Consider the following 25,060-nt stretch of genomic DNA (forward strand, 5'->3'; position numbering starts at 1 on the left):
AGATTAAACATGACAATTAACTTTAGTCTTTGTTGTTATTTAATAACCGCTAATAAATAAAACAATTTGTATAGGAGCAAATAAAAATTAATTTAAAAAAAGATTAACATTGAACCCTGTATACAGTTAGCTAGTTTAGTCCAGTGGTTCCCAACCTAGGGGTCGGGCCGTGTCTATTTTTATGTTGATGTTATTCCCGTGTAAGAAAGACATGGTACTGAGTCAGTGCACCTGACCTGTTCGCTGTCTATCGGCGGCGAAACAAAATCCTATGATTTTCCCCCTAAACACATGATTTCTTCACACTAAAATGTAGACTGGTCAACATGGAACAATATCAAACAGGTCCACCACAAATACTTTTCCCAAACTGATATAACACATTAATTATGTCTCTAGTCTCTACTTGCATGTACACAGTCCTTTCTATTGCTCTGACTGTGTGTTGTAGAGCTCTGGTCAGGGTGGACAGAGAGCAGTTGGTGGCTGAAAACAGCAAGATCCTGCAGCAACAGCCAGGACCCAAACAGCAAGGTCCCCAGTCACCTCCTGAACCTCACATGGAGGCTCTCTCCCTCCCCAGCCACAGAGGACTGTCCCCCATGTCTGCTCCTACCACCAACTCCCCTCCATCATCTGTCTCTCAGCTCCCTCTTCACCCTCCCACAGTCGGCTGCCTGCCTGCACACACTCCCCTGTCAAAGTATTAACATAGACAGTAAAGTTAGAGATATTTTTTATATTCCACCCTTGCATTACAGGGAATTTCAGCACTGATTTCTTGCATTTATTTCACTCTTTTGTTGAATCACACAATGTCATTTTATTCAAAAAAGCTTTTGAAATGACATGAAACAGGGATTTTACCTTAAATGTCTGAAATGAAACAGATAGTTGACAACATACAGTATTTCTAATTCATCTATTTTAAAAAAAATACCTTTCAAAAAAGTCCAGTAGTTGGCAGTATTGTGTTAAAAACAAAATTAACACCTCCTGTCTGCAATGACTTTATTATATACTGTCAATGATTGTACACATATAAAACTTGCATTTCTGATAAAAGGATGTGTGTCTACAATTTCTTTATATAGTAATCTAACATAAAGACATTCATTTCTTGTTTGTTTTTTTATGTTTTGGATCCTCTTTTTTCAATGTGTCTGTGCAGGTCAGTATCCAAGCAGATTTGTCAACAAGAAACTTACTTTTCCACTGTAAACGCTAAAAAAATCTATAATGGTTACTTTTTACAATTCACCACCAGTGATGTTTTATGGATGACACTTAGTGTGCACAAAGTCTGATAAAATTTGTTTACAAATTAAAAAAAACAGAAGATATTGTGAGATTCATGAATGGGTGAATTTGGACTATTAACTTCTACACTGTGATTCAAAGGTATTTAATCTGTGGTACAAGGAGTAAACTGCTTTGCCTGACACTATTCATTTACAGCTTGGAACACATTTGAAGAACGAGGAGTCCTGATATCAAAATGATACACAAGGTAAAGCTCAAGAATGTTGTTTCCTCCATCAAGTCTGTTATTGTTGTATATCAGTGGTTCATTATGGCTCTGATACCATGGCCACTTACTGGAGAAAATAAAGGCAGGATGTGTTTTTTCCATTATTAGTTTTTACAGTTTGTAATTTAAGTGCATGAAGCATCAAGGTTGTTGCTATGGTTACCTGCCAGCCAATGGGAAACTTGTGTATTCTGTGTCAAAGCAAATCAAACTACATCATTGTTCCCCACCTGATGAAATCAGAGGGGAGACTATGATTTGCTCGGTTGTGTGTGTGTGTGTGTGTGTGTGTGTGTGTGCTGTTGTCACCTAATAAACATCACACAGCCAAAGGCAACATTCTCTGCAGGCTGGATGATATATATATATGTTCAGACGCAGCGCTAGAGCAGATCAATAGACGGGATATTTGTTCATCTTGTTATTGAACAAGTGGAACACAGCTTTGGACCCCTGGTCCTCCCGCCGTTTAAAAACAACAACACATTTGGTCTTTGCAAACAGAAATTATGTACGTGTTTATTTGCATATAGAGCAGAGAAGTGAGATCTGATCACAAGCAGTCACTCAAGACGCATGTCAATGCCAGGCGTAAACTGTTTCTCTCTCTCCTTAAACTTTTTATTTTTCTTGTTTCTTTAACCACTAATTTTCTTTTCAGACACATTTACCAGTTGTTTTATTTGATTTAATACTGTAGTTGTTGGGGGTAGGTGGACGGAGTTCCCAGCATGTGAGACATTGTGTTTACGGACATAAGTTTAGGTAAATTGTGTTCTAAATCACCACAGATGTTATCTGGTACACAGTGATTAGTGTTACTGTTCTCCACACTAACTCTACGATGTTTCTAGTATTTAACAGTTTGCTGTTATGGAATAAAGCATCTTACACCATGTGTGAAGTTGTGTGAACCGTAACTTTCTCCAGAAGGACGTGATTCGTTGAGTATCTGTCTCAGCTTCCAAATGCTTAATAATTAGTGATACGTTGAAAGAAACCACATGTTTGTACCGCAGAAGCTGTTCCTCTCTGTTCCTGCTGCACGGAAACAGTGAAAAGCAGAAGTTTGTCTGTTGTGACTGGACATAAGAATCAAGTTCACATTCCTGTAATGTACTCAAGCATACAGGAAGAGAATGCAGATGACACTGCATATTTGTCGGAGGACTGTCTGCGTCTCTTACAGCTCTTCAACTTTCTTCGTGAACTTCTGCAACAGTTTGCTTCTTCATGTATACAGATTTCTGCACTTTACTCTGCTGTTGTCACACTGTAAGTACTTTTTAATTTACTTTTTTAAACATGAAACATGCATTTTACTGAAATGATTGGAATTATATAGTTATTGTAGGGTCTACATGATATTTGTGAAAACAAACAACAGCTGACTGCATTTTTATATGATTTCTGTTATTATCATAATACCACAACTGTCTTTCAGGAGGTTCATACCGGTACTTTACCGAATATACAAGAGTAGAGTAGAGAATATCCCAACACGGTGATGTTTCATGGAGTAATCCCGTCAATTCCTGGATTTTAATGAAATGTTGCATTATTTGCACAGAAACGTGAGGAAAAACTCTCGGGTAGGCTAAGGCACTTTTAATTTAACTTTTCCAATAGATGATATTTTCATGTCTCAACCCAACGATGAGCGTTAATATTGAGAGATTTGGTGTATAAAGTACACTCTGCAGTGAATCATTGCTGCTCTTTCTCTCATGTGAGCCGTGTTTGTTAACTATGTGCATTTCTACAACGGTATTAAACTGCAACAAATTTCGTTTATGTTAGGCGTAAATACTCATTTAAGTGTAAGAGACAGATACAAATATGAGACACGTTAAGACTTAAGTAGGATTTACTTTATATTTAGTGAGAAATACTGTTCAGGTATTTAATAAATGTCCACCCTGATGGGCTGAGGCTGGTAAATGGGATGTCAGGCTACACTGAGGAGAGCTTAGAGGTGTTGCTGTATACTCACCATGCAGTCACAGCATCTTGACCATTTGTGATTTCATCAGGTGGGGAACAATGTTGTAGTTTGATTTGGTTTGTTGTAAGATTTCATGTTACATTCTATTTGAATATGTGTTGCTATAATTCAGCAGATCATGCTGTAAATTATGTTGGTGGTTTGGTGTTTGAGCACCTGCCCCTCTAAAGGTCTCTGTACAGCCCTGTTCATACACAATATAATCAATAGTTGTCCAGGCCCTACTTACCACTGTGGTATGCAAAGGTAAGACTCAGGGAGCACTAGCAAGGACGCTGAAACAATAATCAACAATCAACAATAATCAGAACCTGATTGATAGGAAGGGATGGGCAAGTGAACAGACAAGGGCTGCGTTCAAGATCAGTTTGGGAGAAGTGTTTCCTAGTGCTCCCTACCACACGAAGATCCGTGAAATATTAACTGCACCTTCAGATATTGTAATCAACTTAACCTGCAGCATCTTGTAGCACAGTTACATTACTGCACACAGACACCTGAGAAAGGCTTTTAAAAACATGTTACTTGAACTGAATTCATAGAAGAACAAACTGTAGACTGACTGAGATCTGACTAAAAGTCCTTTGCTCAGTCATGTAGAATAAGGAAGATGAACATGAGCACATGTTGTGATGCATGAATGAAACCTGACTTATCTTTTCACAAGTGTGATGACTGAACTTTGACCTCATGTGTTGATGACTCCTCTCCTCTGTCTCCTCTCACAGGGAGAAGATGATCTGCAGGATCCTTCTGCTCATCAGCCTGACCTCCTGTGTCTGTGGTTAGTTTAAACCTTCAGTTTGACATAAAGATGAACAACAGAATAAACCTTCAGCCTCACAAACATATTTTATGACTTCCATTTTAAAATATGTCAGTGAAAACATTAGAACTATTAAAGCTGGTAGATGACAGTTGGGAAGATCCTCTATTTTCAGTTATTGATTAGATTGTATTAATTATTGGCATCATGCATTACCTTTTTATACTCTTGTATCTTTAAACACTTAGCTGTATTTCTAAATATATATAAGTCGAGTTTAAGGGCTCAAATGTTAAAGTTCTTAGTTTGTCTGGTCCTCACTTTCCCTCTCTGTCTCCTCAACAGGAACATTTGTATTGAACGTGACAGAGATCTCCTGCCAGGCAGAGGAGAACGACAACATCACACTGGAATGGATGTTTACAACCAAAACTGACAGTTCCTCCACCGTACTTATAATTAATTGTCAAGTGTTAACTGATGTTAAACCCTTGATCCTGTATCATCTATATGAGGGTGTTGAGGTCTCAGAGTTTCAGGATGGACAGTTTGCAGGACGAGTTCAGTGTGACAAAGACGCCCTCAGAGAAGGACGAATCAGACTTCACGTGTCCAGAATCAGGATTGATGACTCGGGTGTGTACCAGTGTGAAGTGAGAACAGATCATGGTCGGAACATAGGAAAAGGCCGACTCAATGTCACTGGTAAGATGATTCAGTAAAACTCAGCAGAACTATGAAATATGTTCCAACTTAATGTGTTGTGGTTATTTAGTTTTCTTTAGTGAAATGTTGTTTCTTCACATGAATGACACAGATGTGTTTGGTGTCTTTACAGCAGCGAGGGATTGGCCTGAACCTGAGAGACCAAACACAGCGAGTCGGGAAAGGATCGGCCTCTACTGTGTACTGGGACTGACAGCAGCAGCTATATCTGTACTGGCTGTTTAGTCATTCACTCTCTGCCTGTTAAACAAGATTTATACTCGGTCCAGTGGTGGATTTCAGAAAACTGACAGCTCAGGTGATGGATCAGAGGAAACAGTCTGATCTGCAACGCAAATGAAACAAGAGTTATAATTCACTTTTATACCAAAGAAACAGAACATAGTAGTTTCCCATTGGCTGGCAGGTAACCATAGCAACAACCTTGATGCTTCGCGCACTTACAAACTGTAAAAACTAACTTCTCAACATTGATCTTTGTTGTTTTATTGTAATGTGTAATTGAAACTGAGATTTACTGTTGCTGTTTTTAATCCTGTCTGTTACAGTGAGCTCTTATTTACTGTCTGTTATTGATTATCAGTCTTTCACATGTATGTTTGAGAGAAAACCTTTGAACTGGAAACACTGGTATTAAGGATAAAGACCAGCAGAGGGAGCTCTTCACTGGAAGTCAGCTCATCTTGTTTAGAGATCCTCACCTGGCTGCAGGTTACAGCTGTGTGCTCATTTACACCTTTAGGCTCATTGAAACATAACAGATGTATCACAGAGATCTGCTACTGTTATGTGTTTTATCTGTGATATTTGCTTACAATTTATGCTTCAGTGTGGTCTGACTTACAATCTTGCAGATTATTTTTTTGAATATAAAATGTTACTTGTGTATTAATATGTATTACAACATATAACAATAAGAAATGAAGATGTACAAATTGAGAAATCCACTGTTGTTTTAAGTTTTTTCCAACTTTAAGAAATTAAAGTAAATTCTCTATATCAATACTGCAACACTTTTTTTTTTAGGACTTTTTTATTTGCTGACTGAAATTTCTCAAAAATCAAATTGAACTCCTTCTTTATTGGCCCCACGAATGGAAAAGAGGTTTTAGGCAATTTTTGAAATTTAATCATTTTTCTTTTTGTTCACCTTATATTCTCTCTCTCTCTCTCTCTCTCTCTCTCTCTCTCTCTCTCTCTCTCTCTCTCTCTCTCTTTATACAACACCCTCATATAGATGATACAGGACCAAGGGTTTAACATCAGTTAACAGTTCACAATTAATTATAGATATGGTGGAGGAACTGTCAGTTTTGGTTGTAAACATCCATTCCAGTGTGATGTTGTCGTTGCCTTAAACTCCACCTATATATATTTAGAAATACAGCTATGTGTTTAAAGATACAAGAGTATAAAAAGGTAATGCATGATGCCAATAATTAATACAATCTAATCAATAACTGAAAATAGAGGATCTTCCCAACTGTCATCTACCAGCTTTAATAGTTCTAATGTTTTCACTGACATATTTTAAAATGGAAGTCATAAAATATGTTTATGAGGCTGAAGGTTTATTCTGTTGTTCATCTTTATGTAAAACTGAAGGTTTAAACTAACCACAGACACAGGAGGTCAGGCTGATGAGCAGAAGGATCCTGCAGATCATCTTCTCCCTGTGAGAGGAGACAGAGGAGAGGAGTCATCAACACATGAGGTCAAAGTTCAGTCATCACACTTGTGAAAAGATAAGTCAGGTTTCATTCATGCATCACAACATGTGCTCATGTCCATGATCCAGTAATAACGTGTTTGGTGATTTGCACTTGAAAAGGCGTCAAGGTTAAAATACAGAATATTTTAAATGTTTAGACATCTATTTGTATCTCAGCTCAACAGCATTCAGTGACTTTATTTCAGCTACTTCAACAAATGTAATAAATTTAAACATTGTCACTGAAATGCTGTTAAAACACGTTAAGATTATGCTCCCTATTTAAAAATCTCACTTTCAAACTACATTCTTCATCACAATCCTGCTCACTCAGCATATTAACATATAATCTCCAATATTATAGGAATTATATTCCATCAGTGTGACCAATCACATCATGAGTGATAGAGATAATTATTCATTGATCCCACATGTCTAAAGCTTCATACCGATTGTTTAAATTGAAACTGAGATTACACATTATGTGAAATAAAGATTTCAGTGCAGGAGCTGCTCTAACAAACTGACAGCTGTCTTGTGCACAGAGTTACAGAGTTTAAACGGAAGGACAACCAGAAGGACTAAATAAATGAGGAGATGAAACAGCGTGTCTGTTTGTTGAAGAAAACCTGCCAGCGAGCAGGTTAGCTTCACAGAGTCAGTTACTGCGGTAACTGACCCAAAGTTTAAGTTAACTCTCTTCTGAAACTGAAAATCAAGACTTTCCCTCATCTCAGGGTGAACAAACTCAAGAGTTTTCACTAAACCCGCTTTCTGAAACAGGCTCCTGATCAATAGACGAGATATTTGTTCATCCTGTTATTGAACAAGTGGAACACAGTTTTGGACCCCCGGTCCTCCCGCTGGTTAAAAACAACAACACATTTGGTCTTTGCAAACAGAAATTATGTACGTGTTTATTTGCATATGGAGCGGAGAAGTGAGATCTGATCACAAGCAGTCACTCAAGACGCATGTCAATGTCAGGTGTAAACTGTTTCTCTTTCTTTCAACACCACTACATCCTGCAATTCTTCCTCACTTCTGTCTCCTCTCTCCTGATTCCTGCACTCACTCTGGAAATGTAAAAAGTCTTCCATGTAAAAATCGGAGTGAGGATGAAGCAGAACTTTAACACGTATGGTGATAATTACAGTAATTGTGGACAAACAACACACAGTGGGAATGCATAAGCAGTCAAGCTATCCAAACTATCAAACTGCATTAACACTACTGTCATGTAAAGGAACAGCACTAGATAAATGGGACGCTTAAAACAACACTAATGTCAATTTCAAAAACTTTAGCTTTACTGAAGAGTTTTCGCTGCTACTTCGTTGTGTTTTGTCAAACACATTATAATTTGATGCTGCATATTGTCTCTGCATGTGCCAGTGTATAAAGGTGGAGGACCATATTAATGTGTAAAATGTCTCTTTTTGGTCTCCTCTTGCTGCTGTTTTGTCTAATGTTAGGTTTGTTCGAAGTGTCAGCCATATTTAACACTGTTCCACATTTTAAAACCAACTGCTATCCTTACTTTGTTTGGTAAACTGTAGTTTTATTTCTTTGCCAGTTTATTGTCTCTTCCCTGTTATAACTGTAGTTAAACACATTAAGACACATGAGTGGTTCATGTGTTTACTGTGTGAGTGTGTTTAGGTTGTTGTGACACCAAACCACCAACATAATTTACAGCATGATCTGCTGAATTATAGCAACACATATTCAAATAGAATGTAACATGAAATCTTACAACAAACCAAATCAAACTACAACATTGTTCCCCACCTGATGAAATCACAAATGGTCAAGATGCTGTGACTGCATGGTGAGTATAGAGCAACACCTCTAAGCTCTCCTCAGTGTAGCCTGACATCCCATTTACCAGCCTCAGCTCATCAGGGTGGACATTTATTAAATACCTGAACAGTATTTCTCACTAAATATAAAGTAAATCCTACTTAAGTCTTAACGTGTCTCATATTTTTATCTGTCTCTTACACTTAAATGAGTATTTACGCATAACTTAAACAAACTTTGTTGTAGTTTAAGACCATTGTAGAAATGCACATAGTTAACAAACATGGCTCACATGAGAGAAAGAGCAGCGATGATTCACTGCAGAGTGTACTTTATACACCAAATCCCTCAATATTAACGCTCATCGTTGGGTTGAGACATGAAAATATCATCCATTGGAAAAAGTTAAATTAAATGTGCCTTAGCCTACCCGAGAGTTTTTCCTCACGTTTCTGTGCAAATAATCCAAAATGTAGTTAAAATCCAGGAATTGACGGGATTACTCCATGAAACATCATCGTGTTGGGATATTCTCTACTCTACTCTTGTATATTCGGTAAAGTACCGGTATGAACCTCCTGAAAGACAGCTGTGGTATTATGAAAATAACAGAAATCATATAAAACTGCAGTCAGATTTTGTTTATTTCACAATAATCAGATAGGCCCAACAATAATTAAAATGCCAATCATTTCAATGAAAAGCATGTTTCATGTTTGAAAAAGTAAATTAAAAAGTACTTACAGTATGACAACAGCAGAGTAAAGTGCAGAAAATCTTGAGACATATAGAAGCAAACTGTTGCAGAAACTCCCGAAAAATATTGAACTGCAGGAGACACAGGGAGTTCTCTACTGTGTCTTCTGCAATCTGTGCTGTTGTACATATGTGAAAACCTTCAGCAAAACAGCTCACTGTTGACCAACAAGGTCTGGTTAACATTTCTGTGTACATCTTCAAGGATACCAAATAGAATTCAGAGTGCAATTTTGTAGATTATATACAGTGGTGAGCAGGGGTGAAGCTATAAAATGGGAAGTAGGTTGCTTTTCTGGAGGAAGTTACTAACCGCACAGCCACCTTCACTCATGGTGTAAGATGTTTTATTCCATAACAGCAAGCTGTTAACTAGTAGAAACATCGTAGAGTTAGTGTGGAGAACAGTAACACTAATCACTGTGTACCAGATAACATCTGTGGTGATTTAGAACACAATTTACCTAAACTTATGTCCGTAAACACAATGTCTCACATGCTGGGAACTCCGTCCACCTACCCCCAACAACTACAGTATTAAATCAAATAAAACAACTGGTAAATGTGTCTGAAAAGAAAATTAGTGGTTAAAGAAACAGACAATATAGAGATAAGAGGTGGCTGTAAAGTAAGTAAGTAAACCCGGAGTGTCTCTCTGTCTCCTCTCTCTTACAGAGCCAGACACGCTGTTTCATTTCCTCATTCATTCAGTCCGTATTTTAGCGCATATCGAAGCACATTCATTAGCGGAGGTTTACTATCTGGTTGGATATTAGTTGAGTTACTCAAGGACTTTGTAAAGTTGCCGCTTTTATGCGCATCAGTCAGTTTGAACAGCGGTTTTTGCCTTCACATTCAAATATTACACAGCGTGAATTCACCCTCAGCTCAGAATAAAACCTCTGCTTGTCCTTCTGTTTAAACTCTGTGACTCTGTGCACAAGACAGCTGTCAGTTTGTTAGAGCAGCTCCTGCACTGAAATCTTTATTGCACATGATGTGTAATCTCAGTTTCAATCTAAACAATCGGTATGAAGCTTTAGACATGTGGGATCAATGAATAATTATCTCTATCACTCATGATGTGATTGGTCACACTGATGGAATATAATTCCTATAATATTGGAGATTATATGTTAATATGCTGAGTGAGCAGGATTGTGATGCGGATGAAGAATGTAGTTTGAAAGTGAGATTTTTAAATAAGGAGCATAATCTTAACGTGTTTTAACAGCATTTCAGTGACAATGTTTAAATTTACTACAGTTGTTGAAGAAGCTGAAATAAAGTCACTGAATGCTGTTGAGCTGAGATACAAATAGATGTCTAAAAATTTAAAATATTCTGTATTTTAACCTCGACGCCTTTTCAAGTGCAAATCACCAAACACGTTATTACTGGATCAGACTGAGAGCTACAGTCATGTCTCTATGTCTTTGATCTATATATGTTTTAAATCTTTAACTATATTTTTCATCTTCAGTTGCTGCCTCCTGTGTTTTGTCCGTCAGATTAAAGCTGAACAAATATATTTAAAATGTGATGTAGCTGCAGCCTGATACACAGTCAGATTCCACTTTATCATCATCAAGGAAATGTAAGTCTGGTAAATGATGAATTGATGGACAACACTGAATAAAACTTTATTGTGTTAATTTATTGACACTTTTCCCGCTCTGACACAGGCTCTTTTTTAAAGATAAATGTGCAGCGTCCGCACACACACTTACCACTGTGGTATGCAAAGGTAAGTCTCAGGGAGCACTAGCAAGGAAGCTAAAACAATAATCAACAATCAACAATAATCAGAACCTGATTGATAGGAAGGGATGGGCAAGTGAACAGACAAGGGCTGCGTTCAAGATCAGTTTGGGGGAAGTGTTTCCTAGTGCTCCCTACCACACGAAGAACCCTGAAATATTAACTGCACCTTCAGATATTGTAATCAACCTAACCTGCAGCATCTTGTAGCACAGTTACATTACTGCACACAGACACCTGAGAAAGGCTTTTAAAAACATGTTACTTGAACTGAATTGAACTGAGCTCTTATTTACTGTCTGTTATTGATTATCAGTCTTTCACATGTATGTTTGAGAGAAAACCTTTGAACTGGAAACACTGGTATTAAGGATAAAGACCAGCAGAGGGAGCTCTTCACTGGAAGTCAGCTCATCTTTTTTAGAGATCCTCACCTGGCTGCAGGTTACAACTGTGTGCTCATTTACACCTTTAGGCTCACTGAAACATAACAGATGTATCACAGAGATCTGCTGCTGTTATGTGTTTTATCTGTGATATTTGCTTAGAACTTTTTTTGAAGATTTTTTTATTTGCTGACTGAGATTTTTTTGAAATAATTTATTTTTGCTCACCTTATATTCTTTCTCTCTCTCTCTATATATATATTTTACAATGTATCATATTTTTTTATAACATCTATTTGTGTGTTTTTATTTTGTGTGAAGATCATAAAACAAAATGTTGTGGCCCTTTCTTGCCAATAAAGATTCAGACAGTCTGGTTCAGAGCAGTGCCTCACATGAACTCTTACTACAGATTCCGTGTTGTAATTAAGTATATGAAATATATACAATAGAACATGTACAAATACATAACAGTAAAGCATACTTAGAGTAACAACATGCAAAAAATTATATGTGATTAGTTGTAACTTGGTTAAAACATACAGAGGTGCTAGTAGAGAACACAAGTTTGTAGAGTGTTTGGTTCATTTCAGACTTGTTTGAGGTTTGTACATCACAACTCATTGTTCACTGGGTTGGATTACCTATCAGGATGGACACACACAAGAGTCAAACTTTCTCTCATAAAAATAGGGATTTATTTACAATATGTACACATTATAAACTGTACATGAGGAAAGGCAATGCATTGTTAAATTAGATTTTGGAAACCTTACACTCTAAATAGATGAGAAATATTATTTGACAAGAGCTTGGAACTCCTAATTAGCACAATAAGTCCTCATTAAGGATGACTGTCAGATGGTTGTGTGATGTGACCTTTGCATTTGACCCATCCTCTACACTAGGAGCAGTGGGCAGCCGCAGTGCAGCGCTCAGGAACCAACTCCAGTTGTTTTGCCAGCACCAGTGGTCAGGTGAACTGACAGGAGCACACCTGGTAGCACCTGAGCCACGCAGCTCAGGCGTAGCTGCAGCTGTGCATCATCTAGAGATTTGGTGTGTTGCCTATTTTTTCCCGTGTGAGGCTTTTCTCATCAAAAATAGACAGTGAAAATGATCTGTTGACAGTCATATTGACATCATACCATCAACATTACATCTTTTAATATAGTTTCAATGTCTATATCTGTAGAATAGGGCAATGTCACAGACATTAAAAAAATATTTATGGGTAAGCCCTTTTTTGTTGTTTGTTTTTCCATTGAGCACAAACTTCTGAACCTTTTTCTGTCTAAACTACACAGAAATTAAATTTACAATAACATGAAATGAAACATTCTATTATTGATGGCCATTATCAAAGGCAAACTCAATACTCAATGTAGAAACATAGGGCTGCCAGTAGCAGAGCTGTCTGTGTGGACAACACATGCTTGCAGGCCACAGCAGTTCAGCGAGGGAGCCGTCACGCAAAGGTGGAGGTAGGCTGTGTGGCCTGGGCGTAACATAGCCTACATGTCTTTGATAGTGGGAGGAAACCAGAGCACCCAGCAGAAACCCAGAGAAGATTCTAGCTGCAGTCAGAAAGAAGTAAAATACTTATCTGGTCCTTCTATACTTAATCAATGAACTTAATGTTTATCATGAATAGTCCAACTAGACTCCCTGGTGTCCATCATACACAACTTAAATAATTACCATGTGTTCATACTCTTTAACATACATATAATTATCTCAATGTTCATCCCCTTTATACGTACATACTCTATGTGAGGAAGTTCTAGTTTCCCTGCTATGACTATGTGCTGGATTTGTTCACACAGAACCTGCTGCAGGTGATCGATCAGAATCACGCAGATGTCTTGAATTTGTATGGACTTACTGTCACCATCACAACCACAATCCTTGTACAACAGTCTGATGCCTCAGTGGTTCTGTGTAAATTAACATAATAAATCAGAACAAACATGTCAGATATCTGTATGAAAACATAACAGGCTGACATAGAAATGGTAAACTATATTACTTTCTGAATGTATAAATTTCCACTATACAAGATAATACAGCTGACAAACAGCTGATAAATAATGTGACCATGTATTAAACAGGCATATCTGAGGCTGAAGCAGCATATTCCCTCTAACAGTGGGTTAATGTCACTCAGCAGTGCAACAGCGCCATCTATTGGCCAGTAGTAGACATGCATGACATCAATGCGGGGGTTCAATTGGGGGAAGAGAGAGGGAGAGAGGGGAGTGCATGAAGCATCAAGGTTGTTGCTATGGTTACCTGCCAGCCAATGGGAAACTTGTGTGTTCTGTGTCTTTGGTATAAAAGTGAATCAAACTGTTCCCTCTGATCCATCTGCTAAACTGTCAGTTTTCTGAAATCCACCACTGGACCGAGTATAAATCTTGTTTAACAGGCAGAGAGTGAATGAATAAACAGCCAGTACAGATATAGCTGCTGCTGTCAGTCCCAGTACACAGTAGAGGCCGATCCTTTCCCGACTCGCTGTGTTTGGTGTCTCAGGTTCAGGCCAATCCCTCGCTGCTGTAAAGACACCAAACACATCTGTGTCATTCATGTGAAGAAACAACATTTCACTAAAGAAAACTAAATAACCACAACACATTAAGTTGGAACATATTTCATAGTTCTGCTGAGTTTTACTGAATCATCTTACCAGTGACATTGAGCCGGCCTTTTCCTGTGTTCCAACCAGAATTTGTTCTCACTTTACACACGTACAGACCCGAGTCATCAGTCCTGATTCTGGACACATGAAGTCTGATTCGTCCTTCTCTGAGGGCGTCTTTGTCACACTGAACTCGTCCTGCAAACTGTCCATCCTGAGACTCTGAGACCTCAACACCCTTATATAGATGATACAGGACCAAGCATTTAACATCAGTTAACAGTTGACAAATAATTATAAGTACGGTGGAGGAACTGTCAGTTTTGGTTGTAAACATCCATTCCAGTGTGATGTTGTCGTTCTCCTCTGCCTGGTAGGAGGTCTCTGTCACGTTCAATACAAATGTTCCTGTTGAGGAGACAGAGAGGGAAAGTGAGGACCAGACAAACTAAGAACTTTAACATTTGAGCCCTTAAACTCCACCTATATATATTTAGAAATACAGCTAAGTGTTTAAAGATACAAGAGTATAAAAAGGTAATGCATGATGTCAATAATTAATACAATCTAATCAATAACTGAAGATAGAGGATCTTCCCAACTGTCATCTACCAGCTTTAATAGTTCTAATGTTTTCACTGACATATTTTAAAATGGAAGTCATAAAATATGTTTGTGAGGCTGAAGGTTTATTCTGTTGTTGATCTTTATGTAAAACTGAAGGTTTAAACTAACCACAGACACAGGAGGTCAGGCTGATGAGCAGAAGGATCCTGCAGATCATCTTCTCCCTGTGAGAGGAGACAGAGGAGAGGAGTCATCAACACATCAGGTCAAAGTTCAGTCATCACACTTGTGAAAAGATAAGTCAGGTTTCATTCATGCATCACAACATGTGCTCATGTTCATCTTCCTTATTCTACATGACTGAGCAAAGGACTTTTAGTCAGATCTCAGTCAGTCTACAGTTTGTTCTTCTATGAATTCAGTTCAAGTAACATGTTTTTAAAAGCCTTTCTCAGGTGTCTGTGTGCAGTAATGTAACTGTGCTACAAGATGCTGCAGGTTAAGTTGATTACAATATCTGAAGGTGCAGTTAATATTTCAGGGTTCTTCGTGTGGTAGGGAGCACTAGGAAACACTTCCCCCAAACTGATGTTGAACGCAGCCCTTGTCTGTTCACTTGCCCATCCCTTCCTATCAATCAGGTTCTGATTATTGTTGATTGTTGATTATTGTTTTAGCTTCCTTGCTAGTGTAAGAGTGAAGTTGTGTCTTATGGGCAAAAGTTGTGTAAACGTAAGGTTAAACATCAGTTTACTGTGTTTTTGTTGAACATTGCCTGTTTGCATATGTTTAGTGATGCAGTGTTTGGGTGATATTGTAGTGTCAGCTGCTTGGTGGCGCTGTTCAGACAGTGGGTAGTTTGGAGGGCAGAGAAGGAGACAAAAGGGTGAGAAGTGTGATGACTTGACTGAGCTGTATTTGAACGTGACTAAAGTTATGAGGAGAACCTAGAACCTATTGGACTGATTTATTCCCTCACTATACCACCACAGTGTATAATACCACAGTGGTAAGTAGGGCCTGGACAACTATTGATTATATTGTGTATGAACAGGGCTGTACAGAGACCTTTAGAGGGGCAGGTGCTCAAACACCAAACCACCAACATAATTTACAGCATGATCTGCTGAATTATAGCAACACATATTCAAACACAATGTAACATGAAATTTTACAACAAACCAAATCAAACTACATCATTGTTCCCCACCTGATGAAATCAGAGGGGGGACTATGATTTGCTCTGTAGTGTGTGTGTGTGTGTGTGTGTGTGTGCTGTTGTCACCTAATAAACATCACACAGCCAAAGGCAACATTCTCTGCAGGCTGGATGATATATATATGTTCAGACGCAATGCTAGAGCAGATCAATAGACGGGATATTTGTTCATCCTGTTATTGAACAAGTGGAACACAGCTTTGGACCCCCGGTCCTCCCGCCGGTTAAAAACAACAACACATTTGGTCTTTGCAAACAAGAATTATGTACGTGTTTATTTACATATAGAGCGGAGAAGTGAGATCTCTTTGGCCTTAAACTTTTTCTTGTTTCTGTAACCACTAATTTTCTTTTCAGACACATTTGCCAGTTGTTTTATTTGATTTAATACTGTAGTTGTTGGGGGTAGGTGGACGGAGTTCCCAGCATGTGAGACATTGTGTTTACGGACATAAGTTTAGGTAAATTGTGTTCTAAATCACCACAGATGTTATCTGGTACACAGTGATTAATGTTACGATGTTTCTAGTAGTTAACAGTTTGCTGTTATAGAATAAAGCATCTTACACCATGAGTAAAGTTGTGTGCACGGTTTCTTAATCCTCTCCGTACCTTACTTTATGACATCAGTCACCATTAAGGTATGCTATAAAAGAACAAGTGCTGTTATCATGAGAAGCTGTCCATGGGCTCTATAACAGGTCACTTTACAACTTTCTGCTAGATATTATCAAGTTGTACTTGGACTGACAAGATAACAGCAAGCGATAATGCGAGCCAAGCCTACTACTGATATGAAACATAATCATAATATTCAAAAAACCTACAGAGGAAAGCAACACGGTTTACATGAGCGAAAAAACAGCGATAATGCACTGCATTTTAATTTATAAACCAAATTTCTCAATATTAATGCACATCATTAGATTGAGACATGAAAACCTCAACCATTGGAAAAAGTAAAATTTAATTTGTCTTACCCGAGAGTTTTGCCCCACTTTTCTGTACAAATAATCCAACCCTTCATTAAAATCCAGGAATTGACCGGAGGCCTCCTTTCCCGACTCGCTGTGTTTGGTGTCTCAGGTTCAGGCCAATCCCTCGCTGCTGTAAAGACACCAAACACATCTGTGTCATTCATGTGAAGAAACAACATTTCACTAAAGAAAACTAAATAACCACAACACATTAAGTTGGAACATATTTCATAGTTCTGCTGAGTTTTACTGAATCATCTTACCAGTGACATTGAGCCGGCCTTTTCCTGTGTTCCAACCAGAATTTGTTCTCACTTTACACACGTACAGACCCGAGTCATCAGTCCTGATTCTGGACACATGAAGTCTGATTCGTCCTTCTCTGAGGGCGTCTTTGTCACACTGAACTCGTCCTGCAAACTGTCCATCCTGAGACTCTGAGACCTCAACACCCTTATATAGATGATACAGGACCAAGCATTTAACATCAGTTAACAGTTGACAAATAATTATAAGTACGGTGGAGGAACTGTCAGTTTTGGTTGTAAACATCCATTCCAGTGTGATGTTGTCGTTCTCCTCTGCCTGGTAGGAGGTCTCTGTCACGTTCAATACAAATGTTCCTGTTGAGGAGACAGAGAGGGAAAGTGAGGACCAGACAAACTAAGAACTTTAACATTTGAGCCCTTAAACTCCACCTATATATATTTAGAAATACAGCTAAGTGTTTAAAGATACAAGAGTATAAAAAGGTAATGCATGATGTCAATAATTAATACAATCTAATCAATAACTGAAGATAGAGGATCTTCCCAACTGTCATCTACCAGCTTTAATAGTTCTAATGTTTTCACTGACATATTTTAAAATGGAAGTCATAAAATATGTTTGTGAGGCTGAAGGTTTATTCTGTTGTTGATCTTTATGTAAAACTGAAGGTTTAAACTAACCACAGACACAGGAGGTCAGGCTGATGAGCAGAAGGATCCTGCAGATCATCTTCTCCCTGTGAGAGGAGACAGAGGAGAGGAGTCATCAACACATCAGGTCAAAGTTCAGTCATCACACTTGTGAAAAGATAAGTCAGGTTTCATTCATGCATCACAACATGTGCTCATGTTCATCTTCCTTATTCTACATGACTGAGCAAAGGACTTTTAGGTTTAGGTAAATTGTGTTCTAAATCACCACAGATGTTATCTGGTACACAGTGATTAATGTTACGATGTTTCTAGTAGTTAACAGTTTGCTGTTATAGAATAAAGCATCTTACACCATGAGTAAAGTTGTGTGCACGGTTTCTTAATCCTCTCCGTACCTTACTTTATGACATCAGTCACCATTAAGGTATGCTATAAAAGAACAAGTGCTGTTATCATGAGAAGCTGTCCATGGGCTCTATAACAGGTCACTTTACAACTTTCTGCTAGATATTATCAAGTTGTACTTGGACTGACAAGATAACAGCAAGCGATAATGCGAGCCAAGCCTACTACTGATATGAAACATAATCATAATATTCAAAAAACCTACAGAGGAAAGCAACACGGTTTACATGAGCGAAAAAACAGCGATAATGCACTGCATTTTAATTTATAAACCAAATTTCTCAATATTAATGCACATCATTAGATTGAGACATGAAAACCTCAACCATTGGAAAAAGTAAAATTTAATTTGTCTTACCCGAGAGTTTTGCCCCACTTTTCTGTACAAATAATCCAACCCGGAGGCCTGTACTACGAAGCAAGTTCAACATACCCAGGATATCTTTTCGTTACCTGGCTCCACTGAACTTAACATTGACCGTCCAGAAAACCAGAACTACGAAGCCGGTTATCAAGCTGCTCAGTCAACTCTGGGTTCTCCAGCTGCGAGAGCGTTCATGTGAAAGAGGCGGGGTTGTTAATCACGTGCGACGTCATCAGAGTCAGTAAAGAGAGAGTAAAGAGTGGAAAAGTAGTTCATAACTGATGAGTCTATCTGAATGAAATGTTGCATTTATGATCATAGGAGCCAATTAAGACTAGATCAGGTTGTTGTTCTGATAAAAGACAATATTTCGTTTTTATTTCCAGTTATCATCACACAGTTGTCTCATGTTATTCTGAGCTGCAGTGATGAATCAGAGTGTAAAATCATCCACACTGTCAGCTGTCACTCCGGGGATAAAAGAAACTTTATACTATTAAAATGCAGCTAAAATCATCATTATGTGAATAGTGTCGCAAACGATCTCTCTGTTTGTTAGAAGCTCTGTTTTAAAACCAGAGTGGAAATAGAAAGTCTAAGAGCAATAAAATGTTTCCACTGACCTATAGAGATATATATATATTTGCTCTTTTTTACTCGTCACTTTATTGAAAACTCAGGACTTTTGTCCATGTCGAGATCTTGTAGGAATGATGACTCTTTTTTCCAGTCATCTGATTGGTCAGTGGTCAGAGGACTGAAAACCCAAAGTTAAACCTGAAGTTGCCTCCCTGACCCCAAATCCTGCTTCCTGCTGGTGAATGGAGGAGAGTGTAAGTGAGAGAATGAGACGGAGACAGAAGCTGCGGATGTGGACATGTTGAAATATAAAGGTAGAGTGTGTGTTTACCTTTTTATCATCTACAGGATGATAGGGGCAATCCGGGGGGACCATATAATAAAGAGAGTGTTCCCAAGTTACCAGAGGGTTACATAGACTCAGACTCCTTCAGGAAGTGGTTCTCTTTATTCATTCCCTTAACACTCATCTAATTTTCATTTTTTCTTACGTCCATCATTGCCTGTAAAAAGTCCAAAACCATCTAATGCGTTTCCAACACTCACCAGCTTCTACTATTTATTCTCTTCCCTGTTTTCCTTACATTCAGGGAGTCATTGGATCCTGTTTTCTAAATATATTCATAACTGCTCAGAGAAATATTGCTGCCTTGACTAGCATAATCCATAAATGTGATCAGGACATGTATCACATTTATTAATAAAGTCACTTTATAATGCAGCAAATATTTGTTTAATAGGAGCTGTTTCCTCTTTATAATTACTGCACTTTTTGACAGCATGTGGCAGTAAAGAGGCAAAACAAAATCCTATGATTTTCCCCCTAAACACACATGATTTCTTCACACTAAAATGTAGACTGGTCAACATGGAACAACAGAATAAACGCTCAGCCTCACAAACATATTTTACTACTCATTTTTTGAGCTCAGATATACAACTGTCAAATCTCTTTTATCATTTTACAGAAGCAAAAGTACTTACAGTAATTTACAGGCTTGTCATTTGAGAACTAGCACAAGATGATGAATTCATCTGTGAGAGTAAAATGAGTGACAATTTCACTTTACCAAAACTTTGTAACATTGTAATTCCACTGTTTTCCCTGAATAACCCTTTGATAAGAGCATTGTAAGTTGCAGTCTCAAAGCTTTGTTTAAGTATCTCCTAATTTAAATTTCTGGGTTAGGACATTTGTTTACAATACATCATCTTACATTTCCAAATCACAAATGTTTGAGTCATTTTATATATTTGAAAATGTATGTTGTTCACATCTACACAAACCACTCTCCACTGCCGCCGCTAGATGGCAGCATGTAGACACGAACAATGTTAATGCAGAAGCTCTGAACTTCTTTAAATCATTGCCCTCAAACAGGCAACTGTTAATCTAATGATGAGCTACAAGTGCAAGCTGGCACAAGTAAATGTTGTAGTTGAAGTGGTGGGAACAGTCCGCCTCCACTCAGAAATATGTTTTTCTTCTTGGTCTTACAGTTAGATGTTTGAGCTTCACTGTGCAGATCGGTGTACATATATCCAGAGTTTGACACTTGAAGGCTGTTTTCACATTTGTCTGCTGAAAGTGGAAATTTTCTCTTGGCTCATGAAAACCTGATTTTTAGGGGTGGGCCTACGATTGTGATTTGTGACATCACAATTAGTTTGGGAGACAGTCCTGGTCCAATATTCAACTTACAAGTGTGATGTGGAAAGACAGGAATGGACTTTTCAGTGAAGTAGGAGACATCTTATGTCCAACAGTTAAACTTCCAAAATGAAATATACATGCATATTCATATATTCTGGATTTTTAATGAGGGAGAGGGAAGTAGATGGGTTTTTTTTAACATTTAAAGTGGTAATTGTGGTCTTCTTGTCACCATGAGGTTGCCATGCAACCAGGAAAACCTCATTTATGTAAACCTTTGGCTAGCTGTTTCCCTGTGTTTCCAGTCTTTATGCTAAGCTAGGCTAATCTGCTACTGATTGTGGCCTCACATCTTTATGAGAGTGGTATGGCTCTTCTACTGCTAATGTCTGACTTATAATAATAAACATTTTTCCTTGTGACGCTTTGGATTGCACATTGGCAAATAATTACCCACAAAATATCCACCGTGTCAAAATAAAATAATAATAATAACTTTACATACTGCTGGGAAGATTAATCTATCATATGTTATTGACTAATCATTTGTGTTTGTAAGTAAAACCCTAATCTGATTAAATCAATATGCTGTCAAATGAATGTTGTGATGTAAAAAAAAAAAGCGAGTTTCACTGTCAAATAAAATGGAAATACTCAATGAACTACCTCAAAGCTGTACATAATACAGTATTGAACATACAAATAGTACATAGCATGGACGCCTGGCCAATCCTAGTGCTTGAATGCTATGCAGAGCGTGTCTTGCATCGTAAATATAACAGCCCTATAATAACATGGGAGGAAGTTTGCATCTGTATGAAAACAGGTGGTGGGTGGCTGCAGGACCGATCCTCAGGGGACTGTGTAGGCTGACTGTCTGCATCCAGTCCAGTAAAGGTGGGCTATGGAGGTTGGAGGGATGGTGGTAGACATGCTTCTGCAGGTGGGGGCAGGGGTTGTTCAGGAGCATGAAGGAAGGGTGGTGCTGCTGTTGGTGGGAGGGCTGGTGCTGCTGGTGGGAGAGATGCTTCTGCTGTGCCGCTCTCAATCCCAAATGAAATCCCAATTACTGAGGGGGAGTCCTCTCCAACAGTGTCCAAAACCAGTGAAGAGTATGGCCCCATATCTGGCTTTGGTCCACCTCCTGTTGGGACATGTCGTAGAAATCCTCAACTGCCTGCATTTTAAGGTCGCTCCACTTCTTCCTCACTTCTTTCACATTCTTTGTTTTGTTCATATTTTGAGAGCAGGATGATTATTTCTTCATGTGTGAAGTTTTTTTTTCTTGGTGTACGATCAGACATGGCCAAATCCCTGAAACAGTACACAAAGTAATGTCAACATAGTAATTTATTACACTATGTTATAGCACTAGCACTGAACTTGAAAGATTGACGTTATAGTGTTGGCGAGCAAATATACAGGGTTAGATAACTTTCTAATTAACAGCTACTAATTTATAACAGTTTTTGCCAGTGTGGGCTATCATTATGTGTGTGTTACATCACAATTTCATCTCAAACAGTGTACCGTTATGTTACCCTATGCTGTAGATTTCACCACTCGATGTCACCGTTGTTATTTTTCACTAGCTGTAGCTGTAGACCAGTTGTAAGTCAGTTAACACTTAATCATAATGTTAACTCACCTTTTTGTTGCTGTTTGGTGATTGACGTTAGCTTTTTTTAGCTGTTAATTTAAAAAAAAATTGGGCAGTCAGCAAAGAAAAATCCTAAAAAAAAAGTGCTGCAGTATTGATAAAGAGAATTTACTTTAATTTCTTAAAGTTGGAAAAAACTTAAAACAACAGTGGATTCCTCAATTTGTTCATCTGAATTTATTATTTTAATATGTTGCAATACATATTAATACACAAGTAACATTTTATATTCAAAAAAATAATCCGCAAGATCGTAAGTCAGATCACACTGAAGCATAAATTGTAAGCAAATAACACAGATAAAACACATAACAGTAGCAGATCTCTGTGATACATCTGTTATGTTTCAATGAGTCTAAAGGTGTAAATGAGCACACAGCTGTAACCTGCAGCCAGGTGAGGATCTCTAAACAAGATGAGCTGACTTCCAGTGAAGAGCTCCCTCTGCTGGTCTTTATCCTTAATACCAGTGTCTCCAGTTCAAAGGTTTATAAGCAGGACTAAAAACAGCAACAGTAAATCTCAGTGTCAATTACACTATCACTTCCTCCAGGAAATACACGGGACCACGGTTCTTCAGTTACAGATGGCTTTATTTCTCCTCCTCATTATCACCATAAATCGCTATGAGCCACCATCAAACTGTTCAAATAAACATTTGTACAGAATAAAGACACATTCTCATCACACACAGACTGCAAATTCATCTGCTTGACGCAACACAACATGTAAACAAACAAACCTCGCTGGCTGCACACAACCGAGAGGGAATGAGTCCACTTGACCAAATAAAATCTTGAGAAACAAAAATATAGTCTTTCATAAAATATCTTTCTTGAAACAGAAAGATAAATCTTCAACAATGCAACAATGTTGCTCTTCTTGAACTTAACAACTTCTACGTTTTTCTTACTTCTCCTGCTTCATGTGTTTACATCCCCTCTTGCGGGCGTATTGTAACAACAAAAAATGTCCAAACAAAAAATAAAATATGTAACAAAAAAAAATGACATAAATAATATTTAAATATATGCATATTACAATAAAACAACAAAGATCAATGTTGAGAAGTTAGTTTTTACAGTTTGTAAGTGCGCAAAGCATCAAGGTTGTTGCTATGGTTACCTGACAGCCAATGGGAAACTAGTATGTTCTGTGTCTTTGGTATAAAAGCGAATCAAACTGTTTCCTCTGATCCATCTGCTGAGCTGTAAGTTTTCTGAAATCCACCACTGGACCGAGTATAAATCTTGTTTAACAGGCAGAGAGTGAATGAATAAACAGCCAGTACAGATATAGCTGCTGCTGTCAGTCCCAGTACACAGTAGAGGCCGATCCTTTCCCGACTCACTGTGTTTGGTCTCTCAGGTTCAGGCCAATCCCTCGCTGCTGTAAAGACACCAAACACATCTGTGTCATTCATGTGAAGAAACAACATTTCACTAAAGAAAACTAAATAACCACAACACATTAAGTTGAGACATATTTTATAGTTCTGCTGAGTTTTACTGAATCATCTTACCAGTGACATTGAGTCGGCCTTTTCCTATGTTCCGACCATAATTTGTTCTCACTCCACACTGGTACAGACCCGAGTCATCAGTCCTGAGTCTGAACACATGAAGTCTGATTCGTCCTTCTCTGAGGGCGTCTTTGTCACACTGAACTCGTCCTGCAAACTGTCCATCCTGAGACTCTGAGACCTCAACACCGTTACATAGATGATACAGGACCAAGGGTTTAACATCAGTTAACAGTTCACAGTAGATGTTAAGTGAGATGGAGGAACTGTCAGTTTTGGTTGTAAACATCCATTCCAGTGTGATGTTGTCGTTCTCCTCTGCCTGGTAGGAGATCTCTGTCACGTTCAATACAAATGTTCCTGTTGAGGAGACAGAGAGGGAAAGTGAGGACCAGACAAATTAAGAACTTTAACATTTGAGCCCTTAAACTCCACCTATATATATTTAGAAATACAGCTAAGTGTTTAAAGATACAAGAGTATAAAAAGGTAATGCATGATGCCAATAATTAATACAATCTAATCAATAACTGAAGATAGAGGATCTTCCCAACTGTCATCTACCAGCTTTAATTGTTCTAATGTTTTCACTGACATATTTTAAAATGGAAGTCATAAAATATGTTTGTGAGGCTGAAGGTTTATTCTGTTGTTCATCTTTATGTAAAACTGAAGATTTAAACTAACCACAGACACAGGAGGTCGGGCTGATGAGCAGAAGGATCCTGCAGATCATCTTCTCCCTGTGAGAGGAGACAGAGGAGAGGAGTCATCAACACATGAGGTCAAAGTTCAGTCATCACACTTGTGAAAAGATAAGTCAGGTTTCATTCATGCATCACAACATGTGCTCATGTTCATCTTCCTTATTACACATGACTGACCAAAGGACTTTTAGTCAGATCTCAGTCAGTCTACAGTTTGTTCTTCTATGAATTCAGTTCAAGTAACATGTTTTTAAAAGCCTTTCTCAGGTGTCTGTGTGCAGTAATGTAACTGTGCTACAAGATGCTGCAGGTTAAGTTGATTACAATATCTGAAGGTGAAGTTAATATTTCAGGGTTCTTCGTGTGGTAGGGAGCACTAGGAAACACTTCCCCCAAA

General features: G+C 38.1%; 1 protein-coding gene across 1 annotated transcript in view; it reads right to left on the bottom strand.

Moving 5' to 3' along the window:
- The window catches only part of LOC121905388, an 80,759-nt gene extending 62,926 nt beyond the window's left edge, over positions 1 to 17,833 (bottom strand). The window contains exons 1-3 of the mRNA XM_042423603.1: positions 17,800 to 17,833; positions 17,113 to 17,472; positions 16,853 to 16,979 (exon numbers count right to left, since the gene is read on the bottom strand). Coding sequence (XP_042279537.1) covers positions 16,853 to 16,979; positions 17,113 to 17,401 — 416 coding nt within the window. The 5' untranslated portion in view covers positions 17,402 to 17,472; positions 17,800 to 17,833. The remainder of the gene's footprint in view (positions 1 to 16,852; positions 16,980 to 17,112; positions 17,473 to 17,799) is intronic.
- Positions 17,834 to 25,060: the final 7,227 nt, after the last annotated feature.

This window comes from Thunnus maccoyii, chromosome 10 (assembly GCF_910596095.1).
Source record: "Thunnus maccoyii chromosome 10, fThuMac1.1, whole genome shotgun sequence".
Classification (NCBI taxonomy): domain Eukaryota; kingdom Metazoa; phylum Chordata; class Actinopteri; order Scombriformes; family Scombridae; genus Thunnus; species Thunnus maccoyii.